Here is a 16796-nt window from a genome sequence, read left to right as displayed (position 1 = left end):
ACACACACACACACACACACACACTGCACATGTGAATGTGTGTGTGTGTGTATTTCAGTGCAGGCCTCCATCTTTTTCACACACACACACACAGACACACATGCACACACACACACAGAGATGAAAACTCCCTCTCTTTTCTCTCTCCATCCCTTTTGGTGTCATATACTGTACCATGTCAAACTGATGCAAACTAGGCCTAACGGTTTGCTCTGCTTGGCCAAATTTCGCGTGGCTAACAGTGAAAAGATGACCGGTCTTGCCCGGTCTGCTCTTAGCCAATCAAACGCCTCGAAAAGCTATAAGCGCTGAATCATTCCTTTGGCCAAGGCTCTCCACGCCATCTTGTCAGGTTTACGCTCTGTCTCGTCTTACGCTTTTTTTGGCTATTAAGCATATTCATTTGGCCTTATTTTGCTGCATGCGGTTTGTGTTTATTGTATTCTTACATTCTGTGTACTCGATTTGACTCGGCCCCCTCGAATCGTTCGTTTTTCTCTACCTCTAAGTCGATCCTGTCTTTCCTTTCTCTGTTGGGGATCAGATTTTTGCTGGGTGCCTAAGCGCAGGTACCATACCTCATATGCCATCCCACGACGGCAGGAATCATGATGCTGGGATTGAGATCTGGCAAGAGACTCTCCCAGGCCCGGAGCTCATGATTCTGCCCGATAGGGACCGCGGTGATGCGTCTTTAGACGCTGATCGTGGAGGCGACACTCATACCAGTAAAATGGTCATGAAGGGGACTGGGGGGGGGAAGGTGTACGAGCATCGCCTCTTGAGGTGTCCCAGCGCGAGACAGGGAAAGGGGGGAGTGGCAAGTCCTTTCTTGGTGGTGGGGACTCGCGGCTAGGCGTGAACTCCCAAGGGGAGGCCGCGCCCGGCCGTTACCCAGGTCCCCACTCGGAGATGGCCCTCAGGGGTCCCATTGTTGTTCCCCCTCCTCCCTCCTCTGCCGACACCACTCCCCCACCTCCTTGGGGGGAGAAAATTTTGGTTCCGGGGGGAGGGACCTCTACTTTGCCCACCCTGGGCCAAGCCACCCCAGTCTCCCCACGGGAGGGGATTCGGGGCACGTGGCCACCTGCTGTGCAGGTCTTCCTGCTATCTGGCCGGTCTCCCCTGCTGGGGGAGGCCCGCGCGTTTCAGGCAGTTCCGTGCAGTCAGTCCACTTGTCTTCGGGCGGGACTGACACCCAAGTTGGACCTGACCTCCCTCAGACTTGGCCAGGTTTTTCCCTTCACGGAGGTCAAGGCGCCAGTGACCCTTGGGGTTGGGGTCACAGGATGGCTGGTGCCCATGGGTGGTTAACCCCATTCTACCCATACTGGGGCGCACCTATGGTGCACGCTGGGTTGCCGGGAGGACCAGGGGCCAACCCCTTGTCTGCTCCCCACTGGACCCAACCCAGCACATCTCACAGGGTGACACACACAGTCCTGACAAGTGGGATCGACTTCTTGTCGGTCAGGTCGAGCTCCTCGACCAGTATTGCCACTCAGTCCACGAACTGGGCCTCTGTCAACCTACAGGTGCCTCCACGGTCACAACGGCCTCCTTGTCAGGACCGACGGCTGCCGAGGGGCCCTGCTCGGCCTGGGGGAGCCTGCAGTTCCCACCTACCCAGCCCTCGGTCCTACAGGGAGATGAGTGGGTGTTTGTCCCCTCACAGCACTCATGGGTTCCTCTTGCATCCAGGGATGCCCTCACTGAGAAGGTGTGGCACCCACCATCCCAAGCATGGTTGGACCTACGGTTCACACGCTCCCCACCCGCTTGAGGCATCAAGTACATAACAGCTGCGGCCATGGTCCCTGCTTGGGATCGTCCCAGCTCATCCCGCTGGGCTGACCACAGCTCACAGGACGCCCCAGCGGGTACATCCACTTGGGATGGCACCCAGCAGGGGATGGACTGCGAACAAGAGTGGGAGCCCCAGTCTTCAGATGAGGACGAACAAACGGATGAGCACTCTTAGCCCCCATCCCAGGGGGACAGATTGAGCCCACACCTCCCTAGGGACCAGCCTGAACCTGACTTAGCTGAGCTTGAACTGACCCTCCCCAATAGGGTCACGCATGCTGAATCAGTCCCTCAGGCTACTTTGTTACTCTTGACCCTCCTTAGGCCATGTGACTTTAACTCCAGAACCACCAGACGACTCACAGTGCCAGAAATGGCGCAGGGATGGCTTAATAAGCCAGCCCGCACTGTCAGGGGTGCTGCTTCCATCCCTCCTCCTGGCAGGGAGTCCCTCTCTGCCCCGGGCGCTTTTTCCCCGGACAATAAAGATTCCTCCAAGGGCGGGGTGTGGTCCTTGTACACACAGGACCACCCTGCCTACAGGGAAACAGAGCCCTCCGTGCAGGACAGGATGTTGGTCTCACAGCGCACCACCTTCCCCACTTCAGCTACTCTATCTTTTAAAACGTTAGCAGAGTGGGACAGATTGGCCCGCCGCTGCCTCCTCGAGGTTTCCACAGCTTATACCTTCTTCGACGCGTTCCTCCTCAGGGCTAATGAGCTGTGGGAACAGCATCCGGTTAATCAGGACACGGGGTCTCCTTCCTCTGTCCCCCCGGCCCGGGTTTTTACGGCCGGTTGTTCATGATTCCAAAGGTCTCGGGAAGGTGGAGACCAGTCTTGGACTTGTCCGCCTCAACAAATTCCTCCCCAAAATCAAATTCAAGATGGACACACAGGCACAGATTCGGGAGACCATTCAACAGGGTGATTGGGCTACCTCTATCGATCTGAAAGATGCTTATTTTCATATCCTCATCCATCCGGCATCCTGTCGGTACCTGAGGTTCGTGTGGAGGGACAAGATGTTCCAGTTCTCGGCCCTCCCATTTGGTCTGTCCCTTGCCCCTTTCCTGTTTACCAAGGTGGTGCGGGAATTGGTGTCCATCGTCCGGTCAGAATCCATTCGTCTCTGTGTGTACCTGGACAACTGGCTTATCCTGGCCCAGTCGCAGGCCCTGTGCCAGAGTCATACGGCCAGACTTCTAGATCTTTGCTCCCAAGTGGGCTTCCTCATGAACCAGGAGAAATGCAATCTGTCCCCAAGTCAGTCCTTCAACTTCTTAGGGATGAGATTCGACATGTGGTCCATGATAGTCTCTCCGACGCCAGATTGCTGGGACCGTCTGGCAGGCCTCCACAGCCACTTGCACCATTCCTCCCAAGCAACAGTGCAGACACTTTCTTCCCTCCTGGGCATGATGGAGTCCTTGGCACCTCTCATTCCCCTGGGCAGGCTTCTCAAGCGCCCTCTTCAGAGGGCACTGAGGCTGTGGTGGTCCCAGAGCACTCAGCCATGGGATACCCAGATATGTCTAGGTGAGTGGTTTCTTGAGGTGACATCAGAGTGGCTAACCACCCCTCTTCGGACACAGGGGGTGCCCGTAGCCCCACCTACTCTTAAGGTGGCACTCTTCAGAGACGCCTCCTCCCTGGGCTGGGGAGCCCACATGGACTCACTCCATGCAGCAGGGACTTGGTCTCTGGAGGAGTGCCTATGCCACATCAATGTTCTGGAACTGGAGGCAGTTCGCAGGGCTCTCATGCACTTCATGGGGGAGGCCACTGGCAAGACCATCTGCTTGTTCACGGACAATACGACGGTTGCATGTTAGGTGAACAAAGGGGGTGGGGGATGGGGGGGGAGCGCACTCGGCAGACCTCTCCCTGCAGACCGAGGATCTCCTCTGTTGGTGCCACAGCAAGGGCATTGCACTTTCAGCGAGACACATAGCAGGAAAAGCCAACATCTTGGCAGATGCTCTGAGCAGGTCCAAGAGTGTCATCCACACAGAGTGGACCCTGGACAAGGACACCCTTCAGGGGGTGTGGGAACGGTGGTTTCGGCCAATGGTGGACCTCTTTGCCACATAGTTCAACAAGAGACTTCCCACTTATGTCTCTCCGGTCGCTGACCTGGAAGTGGATGCTCTCTCTTTAGACTGGAGCAGTCTGATTGCCTACGCATTTCCTCCCTTTCCAATTCTGTCCAAGGTGATACGGAAACCCAGATTGGAATGCCCGCAGCTGATTCTCATTGCGCCGAAATGGCAAGCCCAGCCCTGGTATCCGGACCTTCAGTCCCTGACACATGTTCCGTATCTGAAACTCGAAACCAAACCTCATCTGCTGAGGCAGCCTCGTTCGGGGATTCCTCATTCCAATCCCCAGCTGTTCCACCTGCACGCGTGGCTACTGTGCGGTTGGAACTGTCAGCATCACCTTTGAAGTCTTCAACCCCTGAGTCGGCCTCTGTGTCGGCTGCACTTACCCAGGGGGTGCCTCCTCTGACCTCCTCTCCATAGTCACCAAAGCAAGGAGGGAAGGAACTGAGACTTTGTATGACTTTCGCTGGAAGAAACAGTTGCAGTGGTGTACGGCTCAGGACATTCCCCCTACTAACCCTTCAAGCATGCAGCTGGCCAACTTTCTGGCTCACTGCTCCTTGGTTCTCAACCTGTCTGCTAGTTCTGTGCGAGGGTACAGGTCTGCCATCTGTACCACAATCAAACAACTAGGTGGTCCCACCTTTGAAGCGGATTTCCTGCTCATAGAGGTGGCTAGAGGCGCCACTTTGAAGGAAGCTAGAAACCCCAGAAGAGTGCCCCTCTGGGACTTGTTCCTGGTGCTGGATTTCATTCGAAAACAACCCTTTGAGCCATTGGGGACTATTCCTTTCAACTTACTCACCCCTAAGACCACTTTCCTTCTGTTGCTGGCCACAGGCCGTTGTAGAAGCGAGATTCATGGTCTTAGTGGAATGCCACAAGATCCGCCACAAGGTGGGACCACAGAGATGGTTCCATCACTCTTCGTTTCCTTCCAGAAAGAACCAAGACCCCGAGGTCCCTTCCCCCTCTCTGAGGGTCAGACCTTTGTCTGATATTCTTGCCCAAGATGATGAGGATAGGCATCTCTGCCCTGTTCGGTGTCTCAAATACTATTGGAATGGGTCTCGCCATAGGCGTTCTTCTCAGAGGCGTCTTCTCATTTCCAATGAGAATTACAAGAAAAACATTGCTGCAGGCACCATTTCCCGCTGGGTTTCCCAAGTCATTCGTAGAGCCTACTCTCATTCTCACAGGGATATCAGCTGTCTTAATCCCAGAGCTCATGAAGTGCGGGCCATAGCTACTTCGTCTGCTTTCCAGCACTTAGTGCCACTGCAGCATGTCTTGGAGGCAGCCTTCTGGCGGTCTGAGAATCCCTTCATCAACTTCTACCTCAGAGATTTCTGTATGACCAGGGCTGACGGTTCCAAGGAGATTTCCTTTGTCGCGGCTAACGCTGCTGTCTCGGTTACAAGGGCTCCCCATACGAACCAGTAGGCATTGCCCTCCTCCATTTGCTTTAAATTCTGCATCAGTTTGACATGGTAAGTATATGACACCAAAAGGAGGAGTTTGTATTATACTCCATGTTTGGTGATACATATACTTACCATGTCAAACTCGAATGCCCGCCCGTCCGTCCCCGTGTCTCTGCCGTGGTTCTCATGGAGTATTTTTCTCGATGGACACGGAATGATTCAGCGCTTATAGCTTTTAGAGGCGTTTGATTGGCTAAGAGCGGACTGGGCAAGACCGGTCGTCTTTTCACTGTTAGCCGCGCAAAATTTGGCCAAGCAGAGCAAACCAATAGGCCTAGTTTGCATCAGTTTGACTTGGTAAGTATATGTATCACCAAACATGGAGTATAATACAAACTCCTCCATATTTGGTCACACACACACTTACACACACACACACACACACTGAGTTGCAATCTCACACACACACACACTCTATCTCTCAGTTGTAATCACACACAGACATGCACATATTTTTCACGCAAACTTGCCCTTAGACACGTTACACACATACGCATCACACGTGTTCAGCGCTTGACGTTTAGTTCATCTGAGGAGCGAACTTGACCCTGCATTCAACTCAGGAGGGAAAAGCGCCGCCTAAAAATAACACGCTACCGCCGGAAGGGTTGGAGCTTTAACTTGGAAGAACTGAGAGCACAAAACGCTATGAGTTCTCTTTCACGTTGCGCTTCCAGCCGTTATCAGCTGTTGGGAGGGAGAAAGACCAGTGTGCTGTTCCGCGCGATGGCAGCGGCCACAGGGAGAAAACAACACCTCTTCGTTAACTTTTGATAACACACTGCTTGTCAACGCAATCGCTTAATAAATAGTATGGTTTGAAAGAGCACAGTCTTAGCTTTAAAACGATAGGAAACTCAAATGTGAACATCCGATTATTTTTCTCAGGATAACTGTTTGAAAAAAGCAGGTATGCTTACCACCAGTTTGGTAACATGCATTTTGACACATTTTTAACACACTGAATCTAATCTCACATATTTCGCTCAACACAGACAATACATTCCATGCACAGCATTACACATCAGCATGCCTCTCACTAACCTGTGTTGATGGCTGGAAATTCTGAAGGAAGCTGTGGCGTGTTAAAGATCACAACTGTTTTGCAGCTTGTACAAGTACTCCACAGGCACACTGATTCAGTCATTCACGCACATTGAAGAAAACCACAGCCACGTGTATGGGGTGTGGATGGCAGTTTGTTCTGGCGGTTTGTAAGAAAAATTTCTGCTGGTTTGTGTGTGTGTGTGTGTGTGTGTGAGAGAGAGAGAGAGAGAGAGAGAGAGAGAGAGAATAAACAGAAACAAAGAACAACAGGAGATGGGAGGTGAAAAAGAAACAGTGAAATAAAATAAAATAAAAAAAAGAAGAAAGAACGAGAGAATGAGATGGAAGAAAACAGGATGAAAGAAAGAAAGAAAGGGATGAAGGAGAGAAAGAGAAGGAAGGAAACAGCATGAAAGAAAGAGAGGGAAGAAAACAGAAAGAAAGAGAGGGGAGAAAGCAGCACTGACGAAAGAAAGAGAGAGAAGGAAACAGAACGAAAGAAAGGAAGGGATGAAGGAGAAGGAGAGAAAGAGAGGGAAGGAAACAGCACGAAAGAAAGGAAGGGATGAAGGAGAGAAAGAGAGGGAAAGAAACAGCACGAAAGAAAGACAGGGAAGAAAACAGAATGAAAGAAAGGAATGGAAGAAAGAAATGTGAGAGAACAGAATGTGAAGGAAAACCAAACTCACGGTACTTCTGCTATGAAAAAAAACACACCACCGCCAGTCACAATTGTCACCACAGTTCTCTCAAGTAAATGCTGCTATCTTAAAAAATATTTACCAGCCAAGGAAAGTACTACCACCATCAAAAAGATAAGTGTCCGCTCTTTCCAATGGTGCAAAACATTAATGCCGCAGAAATAGGAGTATGCTCACCAGCCCGCTCAAAAGAGGCGCGCAAATTGCCACGCTTTAATAGAAGACAAAGAAGGGTCAGTGACGGGTTAGCAGGCACAGCAGCTGGTACTTATCAGTGCAGTGTCTGGCACTATCAGGCCTGTTAGGGGGATCTCGCAGTCAGCTAAGTGTGTGGTTCTGCTTATAGCCTAGACAGCAGTGGCATATGTTATGCATATTTCATGATGTGAGATTACACTTTTCACCTTCAGATTACACTTTTCAGCTGGCCATGTTACACTTACTAGGTCTTGGTGTAGATGGATCTGATTTCAGCTATAAAAGAAATTATCGCAAATGTCCTACTACAGAATGGCATAGACGTCAGCAAGTGATGGTACATATTGATGGGAACCATGTAAAACACTTTAAATATCACTGATGTATAAGGTAGCTGAAGAAATGGGCTTGCTTCCCAGTCTGTAATTTAAATCTTTGCAACATGAAAGGATGATGGATGGATTTTTGTTTATCCTTTTGGCCAGCAGACGGGCAAATGCTTTCATTCCTTGTGTGTGTGTACTATGCAGAAAATAAAATATACATTTTAAAGATCCTAAAATCCATTTGGGCCTCAGTTGTACAAACAGAAATATGCCTACCATATACTTTCTTCCAAAAACAAAGTACAGCTGTATAACTGATGGCAAGGATGCCAGTGAAGACACATGTACTTTTAGAAATGAGAGAATGTGAGAGTCCAACATCATGTGACATGAAATCCTTTACATTGATATGATTTGTGTGACTGAAGCTTGTTAATTGTCGTTCTGAACATCTTCTGTGTTTCACATCATCCAAGCATTAGAGAAAGATGAGATTTGTGAAAAATATAGGAGCAAACAAAATTGATTGATTATTAAAAAATATTGCATGAGACGGGTTTACTGAATTGTTGGTTTTGTTTGCCAGCTTGAAGTATGAGGATCGAGGCAAGAGGACAAGAGACAACTATTTCTTTCCTAAAACTTTGGAGGTAATGGTTTCTTTGCATGTGCATGTGTATGTTTGTACATGGTAATGTCTGATTGTGTTAATCATTCATTGTGTTCTATGGGAATGCATGCATTTGGAATTTGAATGTATGTGTATTCATTTCTGTATGTGCATGCATGTATTTTGTATGTGCTTGTTTGATCTTTTCTGACCTGACTACCACAAAGATTAAAATGTTGTGACATTCATAGAGCTGTAGGACAGATATATATTTCTTGGGAAAATCTTCTATTTCATTCATTTTCTCTTTCTCATGTCAGACATTTCTCGTTCATTAACATCCTTTTTCTGGTGGTCTGTTGATGCTTAACAGTGTTTTGGCTATTATCTCTCTCTCTCTCTCTCTCTCTCTATATATATATATATATATATGTGTGTGTGTGTGTGTGTGTGTGTGTGTGACGCTGCACTACTTCTATTCTTGTGTTTGGCAGTCAGGAGACACAACATGGCTCTTTTCTGATCTGTTGCAATATATGCAGAGGTGCCAACCAGTTCGGGCCCACCATATTTTAGTGCATTAAAATGGAAAAAATACAAATATATATTTTTTGTTGTTGTTTGGTTTTTGTTTGTTTGGTTTTTTTGTTTGTTTAACAAAATAGGTGTTGGTTTTCAACTTTGTTTTATATATATATATATATATATATATATATATATATATATATATATATATATATACACACACATACATATATATATATATATATATATATATATATATATATATATATACATACCCACACACACACATATATATATATATATATATATATATATATGTTTATTAAAAGATACTATAGTGGCAATCAATTTGTTGATATTTCAGTTTATTTGGCATCATACGCTGTGTCAAACTGAATCAACTAATATGTTTTTTGACAGAGGGTCAGACTTGAAGCTTAATATACATCAGAATTTTAGAGCTATTCAGACTTTATCAAAATGCTTAATGAAAATTGTCATCAATGTATATGGTTTTAAAATTGAGGTATTAAAATTTCTCTGTGTGTCAAGAAGGGGAATAGATGGATGGGAATATTGAGCCATGAACTTTTATGTACAGTGCAGTTTATGATCAGATTTGTCTCCTGCTATTCATTCATTTACTGGGTCTTGGTCTTAGTCATAATCAGAGATTGTTAGCAAGTATGAAGAATTGCATATGGACCCTTTTTGTAGGGTGTGTGTGTTTGTGTTGTGTGTGTTGAATATGAAACAACTTTTTTAATGTTCCTCGTGTTTCAGATTCACTGGTTGTCCATCATCAACTCCATGGTGCTGGTGTTTCTGCTGATTGGTTTTGTAATCATCATACTGGTCAGTGATCCACATGCATTTTCTTCTAATCTATGCTGGTCATACAGAAACATTGGTGTTCAAAACTGAGAAAAGTGTAGTGAAGATCAACTACAGCTTACACTGGTCTGGTTTGTCATACAACATTTGACTATCAGTACACTGGTGCAACCGTTGAACACTATTTTAAAAAAAAAAAAAGGGAAGCTGGGGTTCCAGACACAAGATGCTGGGTGTGTGTTGCACCCCTGATGCGAAGCAGAATTACTTTTGAAAGGTATTTTAAAGGTATCTCCTTGATAACCGAGAAGAGAAAAGAATTACTAAAGAATCACTTAAGAATTACAAACCCGTTTCTAATCTCTTCTTTTTTTTCTAAAATCACAGAGAAAATTGTCCTTGCTCAGCTTCTCGATTACCTCAGCACCAATAACTTAAATTACCCATTTCAGTCTGCTTACCGCTCCAGTCATAGCACTGAGACAGCCCTTCTCAAAATTGTGAACGATCTATTAACTTCTCTTGACAACAACAAAATATCAGTTTTCTCCCACCTTGATCTTTCGGCCGCCTTTGATACTGTTGATCATCAGATTCTCCTCAACGGTCTGAATCACACTTTTGGAATCTGTGATCTTGTTCTCTCATGGTTCCACTCTTATCTGTCTGACTGGTCCAATGTTGTTTCTGTTTGTGGTCTTTCATCCTCCCATTCCGATGTACAGTTTTGTGTGCCACAAGGCTCCGTGCTTGGGCCCATTCTGTTTGTTCTCTATACACAACCGATTTCCACCTTTGTCAATCATCATTCGTTGTCCCACTAGCATTTCTGATGACAGCCAGCTATTTTTCAGGATCTCCATCTCTCCTTCCCCCTCTCATTGACTCTACTCAGGCCTGCGTCTCCAATCTGAAGACATGGATGACTAAAAACAAGCTAACATTAAATGAGGATAAAACTGAAATCATGATTATCTCCCCACAAAGACTGCCACTCAGTCTCTCATCCTTCCACAGTCTCTCTCAGTGGGACCAGCATTCCTCTTTCTTCTTCCATCCATAATCTTAGTGTCATATTCAACCAGTCTCTTTCCCATCAGCAGCATGTTGCACGTATATATAAGCAAATTATGTAACTTTGAGATTCACTGAATTGCATCCATTCGTCATCTCCTGACTGAAGATGCAACCAAAACTCTCCTCTGTGTCTTTGTGCTATCCCACCTGGATTATTTTAATTCCCTTCTTGTCAGTTCACCCAGATACCTCATTGCTAGACTTCAGAAAGTCTGGAACCATGCTGCTTGTCTTGTTTTTTCGTTCCTCTAAATTTGATCAGGTCTCTCCTCTCCATGTTTTACACTGGCTTCCAGTACAAGAAAGAATTATTTACAAAATCGTCTCTCTTTGTTTCAAGTCCACAGAGGCTACTGGTCTACAGTATCTTCTAGTCTCATTCATTCTTACATACCTTCATGCCAACTTCACTCTTCTTCTGACACCCACCTGCTTAGGATCCCCCCTGATCGAACCAAATGTATTGCCAACACGGTTGTTCACACCAAGCCCCATTCTTTGGAATCAACTTCTTCGGCCTCTCTGTCACTCATCTTCACTGCAGTCTTTCAAATCCAGTCTGAAGACCCACCTTTTCCCCTCCTGAATAATTCTCAACAGCTGATCCTTTTCCAGTATGAACTTAAATGAGTATTAGTGAGTGAGTGAGTTTGAGAGTTTGTAGGTTGTATTTTTGATTGTGTACTATTTATGATTGTGTACTATGACGTGTGTGTGCGTGTGCACATGCTTGTGTGTGTTCTGTGTGTGTGTGTGGGGGTGGGGGGTGGAATGAATAATTTGATAATGTATTGTATCTTGTGTTCTATTTTTCCTTTTTTATTTTATTTTCGTGTATGTTCTATTTGTAAGTGCCCAGGGTTTTTTTTCAAGATAAGGCGTAAATGCTCATAATGATAATTAAAGACAGCATGTGAAATTTAAGACTGATAACAGCACCTGAAATCTACATTGAGTATGACAAAGAGTAAGAAGCATACTATTGAAAACATACACACACACATACACTGTGACACATACACAAGCAAGGAAAAAAATTTCTGTGGTAACAATATCCTCACCTCTCCTCACGTATCCGGTAACCCAGTGGAGGGTCATCAGGGCACCAAAGATGATTTCCAAAGCAGTTTTCTCTATTGGTTCAAATCTCTCACTGCTCTCTGTGAAACTGGGAAATTCATGTCTGTCCATTCTTTGATGTTATGCAGTCACATTTTCTTTTGCCTCCCTCTCTTCCTACTGCCTGGTACAGTGCCCTGCACAATGGTCTTTGACAGCCCGTCAGATCTCATGATGTGTCCGTACCATTTGAGCTTCTTCCTCATGATGACGGTTAGGAGGTCATCGTGGGGTCCAATGGCTTGGGTGATCTGTTGGACCTCAGTGTTGGCGACGTGCTCAGTGTAAGAGATGCCTGGTAGCTTTTGGAAGCGTATCTTTCATATTACATCCAAAACAAAACAAATTTCTTTTGCAATTCCAAATACTTTGATTTTCTTTCTTTTGCTGTGCATTTTTAAAATGTATTTTTGCTGCAGACAGTGACACATTGTTTCTCTTTGTATGAAGAAACATTCAGTTCTTCAGCCACAGGAGTGTCTTCATTCCTTCTTGGCACTTGAGGATCATCAGTCTTTCTGTTATCTATTGAAGCTGCAAAGTGACAAACGTGTAACAATACCAACAGCCCTGGGTGCTAGACAGGGATGGAGATTGCACATGCATGTGTATGCGTTTGTGCTCTTATGTGTTTGCATGCACGCGTCTGTGTGTGTTTACGTGTGCATGTGTGCATGAATGTGTATATTTGTGTGCTTCTGTGTGTAGGTGTGTGTGTGTGCACATGTGTGTTTATGAGCGTCTGTCTGTGCATATGAGAGCAATGGTAAAATATGTGTATGGGATGTATGTGTGTGTGCATGTGCTGGTGTGTATGTGTGCATTCCCTGACAAAAGTACGTTATGTGTGAAAAGCGTTGTGTGTACACAAACACATCAGGCCCTGGAAACCTCAGTACGCTCCCAAACACAGAACATCTTGTGTTGCTGATGATTTTTATTCAAAGCATGCTGGTTGAGATACGAATCTCTAGATCTGATCAAGATGATGTATTTCATTCTCAGATCTAAGTAACATAATGTTTGGCAATAGAGTTCATTGGATCAAAACACAGATTGAGATGGATGAAGTGAAGAAAGGGCAGTAATTTGTTTCCCAAATTTGTCATCACATGCCGTGGCAGTAGTCGCAACAGCAGTGGTCAGCAACATCAGATGTTCTCTCTCTCTCTATTTTTTTTTTCTTCAAATTTTTTTTTTAAGATAAAATTTCCATTTTTTGGAAATTAAAAAAAGAAAAAGAAAATAAAGCCTATTAGAAACAGAAAAAAGTTTCACCATGTCAGTGAATAGCTGTTGATACTATTTTTCTGTGCTGTCCCTTGCATTACTAAGGATTTGTGTGCTCTGGACACCAGTTAAGTAAATTGAGGAAGTGTGCCTCATTATGCAATCTTCTTGTCTTCGTTCTTTTTGTAACTGATAAGAGTAAATAATTTTTTTTACAATTTTTGAAAACTGGCTCTTGCGAGTGCACATTGTGATCGTCTTATCTTGTCAGTTTCTTGCATTCACACAGTATATTTCAACTCAGATACTTTTCTTGAAATTTTATTGACTCACTTGTGTAAACAAAGTGAGTCTATTTTTTAACCCGGTGTTCAGTTGTCTGTGTGTGTGTCTGTGTGTCCGTGGTAAACTTTAACATTGCCATTTTCTCTGCAAATACTTTGTCAGTTGACACCAAATTTGGCATAAAAATAGGAAAAATTCAGTTCTTTCCAGTCATCTTCTTTAACCCTCTTGTATTCAGATTCTCTGAGGCCAAACTCCCCTAGATTTCGGATTCTTTTGGTGAGTTTAGCCGCAAAATGGGTGTGTATAGTTCACGCTTCACCACAACCAAGAATAAACCTCTAGAGTCATGAAATTCGGCAGGTATGGTCATGAGGCTTTGTTCTGTCATGTGAGCCAGATTCTGTGTGTCTAGATGTGAAAGGTCGTGTCTCTGTCACCAAAATGTCACCAAATATGTCACATGTGATGGTGACAATTCTAATACAGCACACCAACATGCAGTTATTCCATGCACATGCATGTTAGTGTTGTGAAATGAAGCTGCGGCCTACCTGAGATAATCTGTCTCCTGTCTGCCAGTACAGTTCCCACAGGTAATCCAAAGAATGTCACACAACTAGTGTCAGTTGTCACAACTTGTGATGCTCGATGCTAGCCAAGGCAGTGGGGGCATCTGGCACTGCTTTGCTGCGGCCTGCTTTGCGCTTCCTGGAGGTGAATCCTGCGCGAAGCTGTTCTGCAATGTCAGCGCGAAACATCAAGTGGTCATAGGTCACTGGGGCATGAGGTGACACTTCCCAGGTGAGGTAGGCCTGGACAATGCACAAGTTGACCAGAGAATGGAAAATGTAGCGCCACCATTTCTTGTTCTGATGACCAACAGGGTAGTAGGCGCGATACTGGTCTGATTTGTCAACGCCACCCATGTACTTGTTGTAGCTGGCGATGACTGTCGGCGTCACTTTGTCCTCCGCTGTCATCATACCTGGTGGCTGGTTGGTGCTGAGAAGGTAGATCTGACGGTTGTCTTTGTAGACTGTGGCCATCAGCGAGCCTTTCTGCATCTGCAGCAATTTTCCCTTCTCTTTCAGTTTGGCAGTCTTGACCTCCTCTGGTAACCCTTTGCGGTTGACGTTGACAGTGGCACAGGCATATGTCCCATTTCGGGCCAGGTGTGTCATCAAGGGGACACTGGTGAAAAAACGATCAAAATACAGGTGCCTGTTTTGATGGTAGAAAGGTGATGCCAACATGTGAACGACTTCATGCCCAAGACTGATGGTGGTGTCTCTGCGACTTGCACGGCCGGTGTAAATATCAAATGCAACGCAGTACCCTGTCCTGGCGTCACACATCTCCCACACCTTGATGCCCCATTTGGTTGGCTTGGCTGGCATGTACTGCTTGAAAAATATCCGACCCTTGTACCCGATCATTGCCTCATCAGTACTTAGTTCACGACCTGGATGGTAGTTGGTCCAGAACAAAGGAAGAATCATGTTGATGAAATTTCTCACCTTGTACAAGGGGTCATAGTCGGGGTGATCACGTGCAGGTGTGTTAGATGTGTCGCGCAGATGAAAGTACTGGTTGATTTTGAAAAAACCGTGTTTTGGGCATGACACTGCTGATCCAGTTATTCCTGAAGCGAGGGTCGGTTGACCAGTAGCACCACAAACGTGGCAGATGATTGATCCCCATCATGATCAGCACAGAGAGATAGGCCCGCATTTCATCAGGTGTTGTTTCGAACCAAAGAGGGTCAGGTGTGCCCCAGGCTGCTTGTTTTTGTCGGGCATACCTGTTGGTCTCTTCTGCTGCAACCTGAAAAAATGTGATGGATATAAACAAAAAAAAATAATCCAGAGGGGTGGCAGTGCTTGGCAGTGAATGTGCAGGGCCTGTCGGCTGCTGGAATGTGGCAACGTTGGTAGGCTGAGTAGCCGGTCGCCACGTGGTTTGCAGAGCGGCGAGTGGCACATTGTCCTCGGGATCACTTTCACCACTTTCTTCTCCTTGATCGGAACATAAATGCACATCAGAATCTTCTTCTAATTCTTCACACTCTTCAGTCTGATCATATTTCGACACTTCTTCAAATATAAGACCTAATTCCTCCGCTGAATAATCCTCGAACTCACTGGTGCATGCAGACGACGCCATTGTGAAAACCGGTCAGTTTCATTCACAACTCTCCACACGCAGTTTCCCTCCTTTCTTTGTGAATGGAAGTGGTGCTAACATCCAAAAATAGCGATGCCAGATTATTGGACTATAGTAGGGAACTTTCCACCAACTTTTAGTGCCTGTTGAGCATAGTCACGGCGTCAGCACATGATGGAAAAGTACCACACACACGCTGCCGGCGCCGGACGCATCAAGGCGCTGCGCGCACGCGAGCATGCCGACTCCTACCGTTATCAGAAGGAAAGGGTTAACTCTCTCCATACGAACAGCGAAAGAGAAGACGTTAAGAGCGTTTCACCCCAATTACCACCATCAAAATATTGCAAGTGGAAGGCTCATACCGAAGAGGTGAATGTTGACAAAGAATACCACAATTCTGACGATGGAAGCTAAAGGTTGAGTCATTGAGACACCCACTGGACATCCGAGGGGTCTGTGTAGAGGAGAAGAGAGGACTGGCCGTACTGAGTGAGTTAAAACAAAATTGCACCTCTGGGATGGGCACAAAAAAATTAAAAAAGAAGCCAAATTATATACAAACTGAATTTACTGTTATATCTGTTTTTTTATTCTCTAAACTTGGCACTTTGATCTGATATTCTGACGCAACAACAGGAGCAGTCATTTTTATCTTTTTTTGTTCAAACAGGAACTTCTTTTGCTAAGCATGGAAGTTATACTTATTTTGCATGTATTTGGTACAGATAGTAAAAAAGGGAAATTAATCTGTAATTAATGCTAGGGGGCTTAACTTGCTTTAAACTGATCTTTCTCATCTTAAACATTACATTTTGAAATTATACTCAGTACATAAAAAAGCTTGTGTGTTTTACTCTCAGTGTACAGAGCTTTCACTATGTTCATTCGCCCAAGTGGTCTTTTTTCGGAAAATACTAAAATCAGTACTACGAGTGGACTTTATAGATCTATTGGCTGAGCCGTGAAGGTCATGGCAAAAATCAGTTGCGTACACATATTTATACACATTCAAAGCGCGTGCTCATGTTCCTCGCGCTGCGAAGGGCGACATTTTGTTTCAAGTAGTTGACGTGCCCGTTCAATCCAATATTCAATCGACAATACACGATAACATGTGATGGAAAGTTGGAGAAGGAGACCGTTAAATGTTTATTCAGAGAAAGATTTGTGAACGCCTCATCACTTACTGGATTATGCCCCAAACTGCCATAAAAATATCAACAAAATCAATTGAAATCGCCACTATTCTTTGTCAGTTAAAAATAACAAACTACGTGAGT

At 45.4% G+C, this 16796-nt stretch overlaps 1 protein-coding gene across 1 annotated transcript in view; it reads left to right on the top strand.

Annotated features, from left to right (window-relative positions):
* LOC143291189 (transmembrane 9 superfamily member 1-like) overlaps window positions 1-16796 on the top strand; it is a 145078-nt gene that overhangs the window by 68688 nt on the left and 59594 nt on the right. Inside the window, exons 7-8 of the mRNA XM_076600916.1 lie at window positions 8254-8317; window positions 9586-9657. Coding sequence (XP_076457031.1) covers window positions 8254-8317; window positions 9586-9657 — 136 coding nt within the window. The remainder of the gene's footprint in view (window positions 1-8253; window positions 8318-9585; window positions 9658-16796) is intronic.

The sequence above is a fragment of the Babylonia areolata genome, chromosome 16 (genome assembly GCF_041734735.1).
Source record: "Babylonia areolata isolate BAREFJ2019XMU chromosome 16, ASM4173473v1, whole genome shotgun sequence".
Classification (NCBI taxonomy): Eukaryota; Metazoa; Mollusca; class Gastropoda; order Neogastropoda; family Buccinidae; genus Babylonia; species Babylonia areolata.
This window is presented reverse-complemented; position numbering and strand designations above follow the sequence as displayed.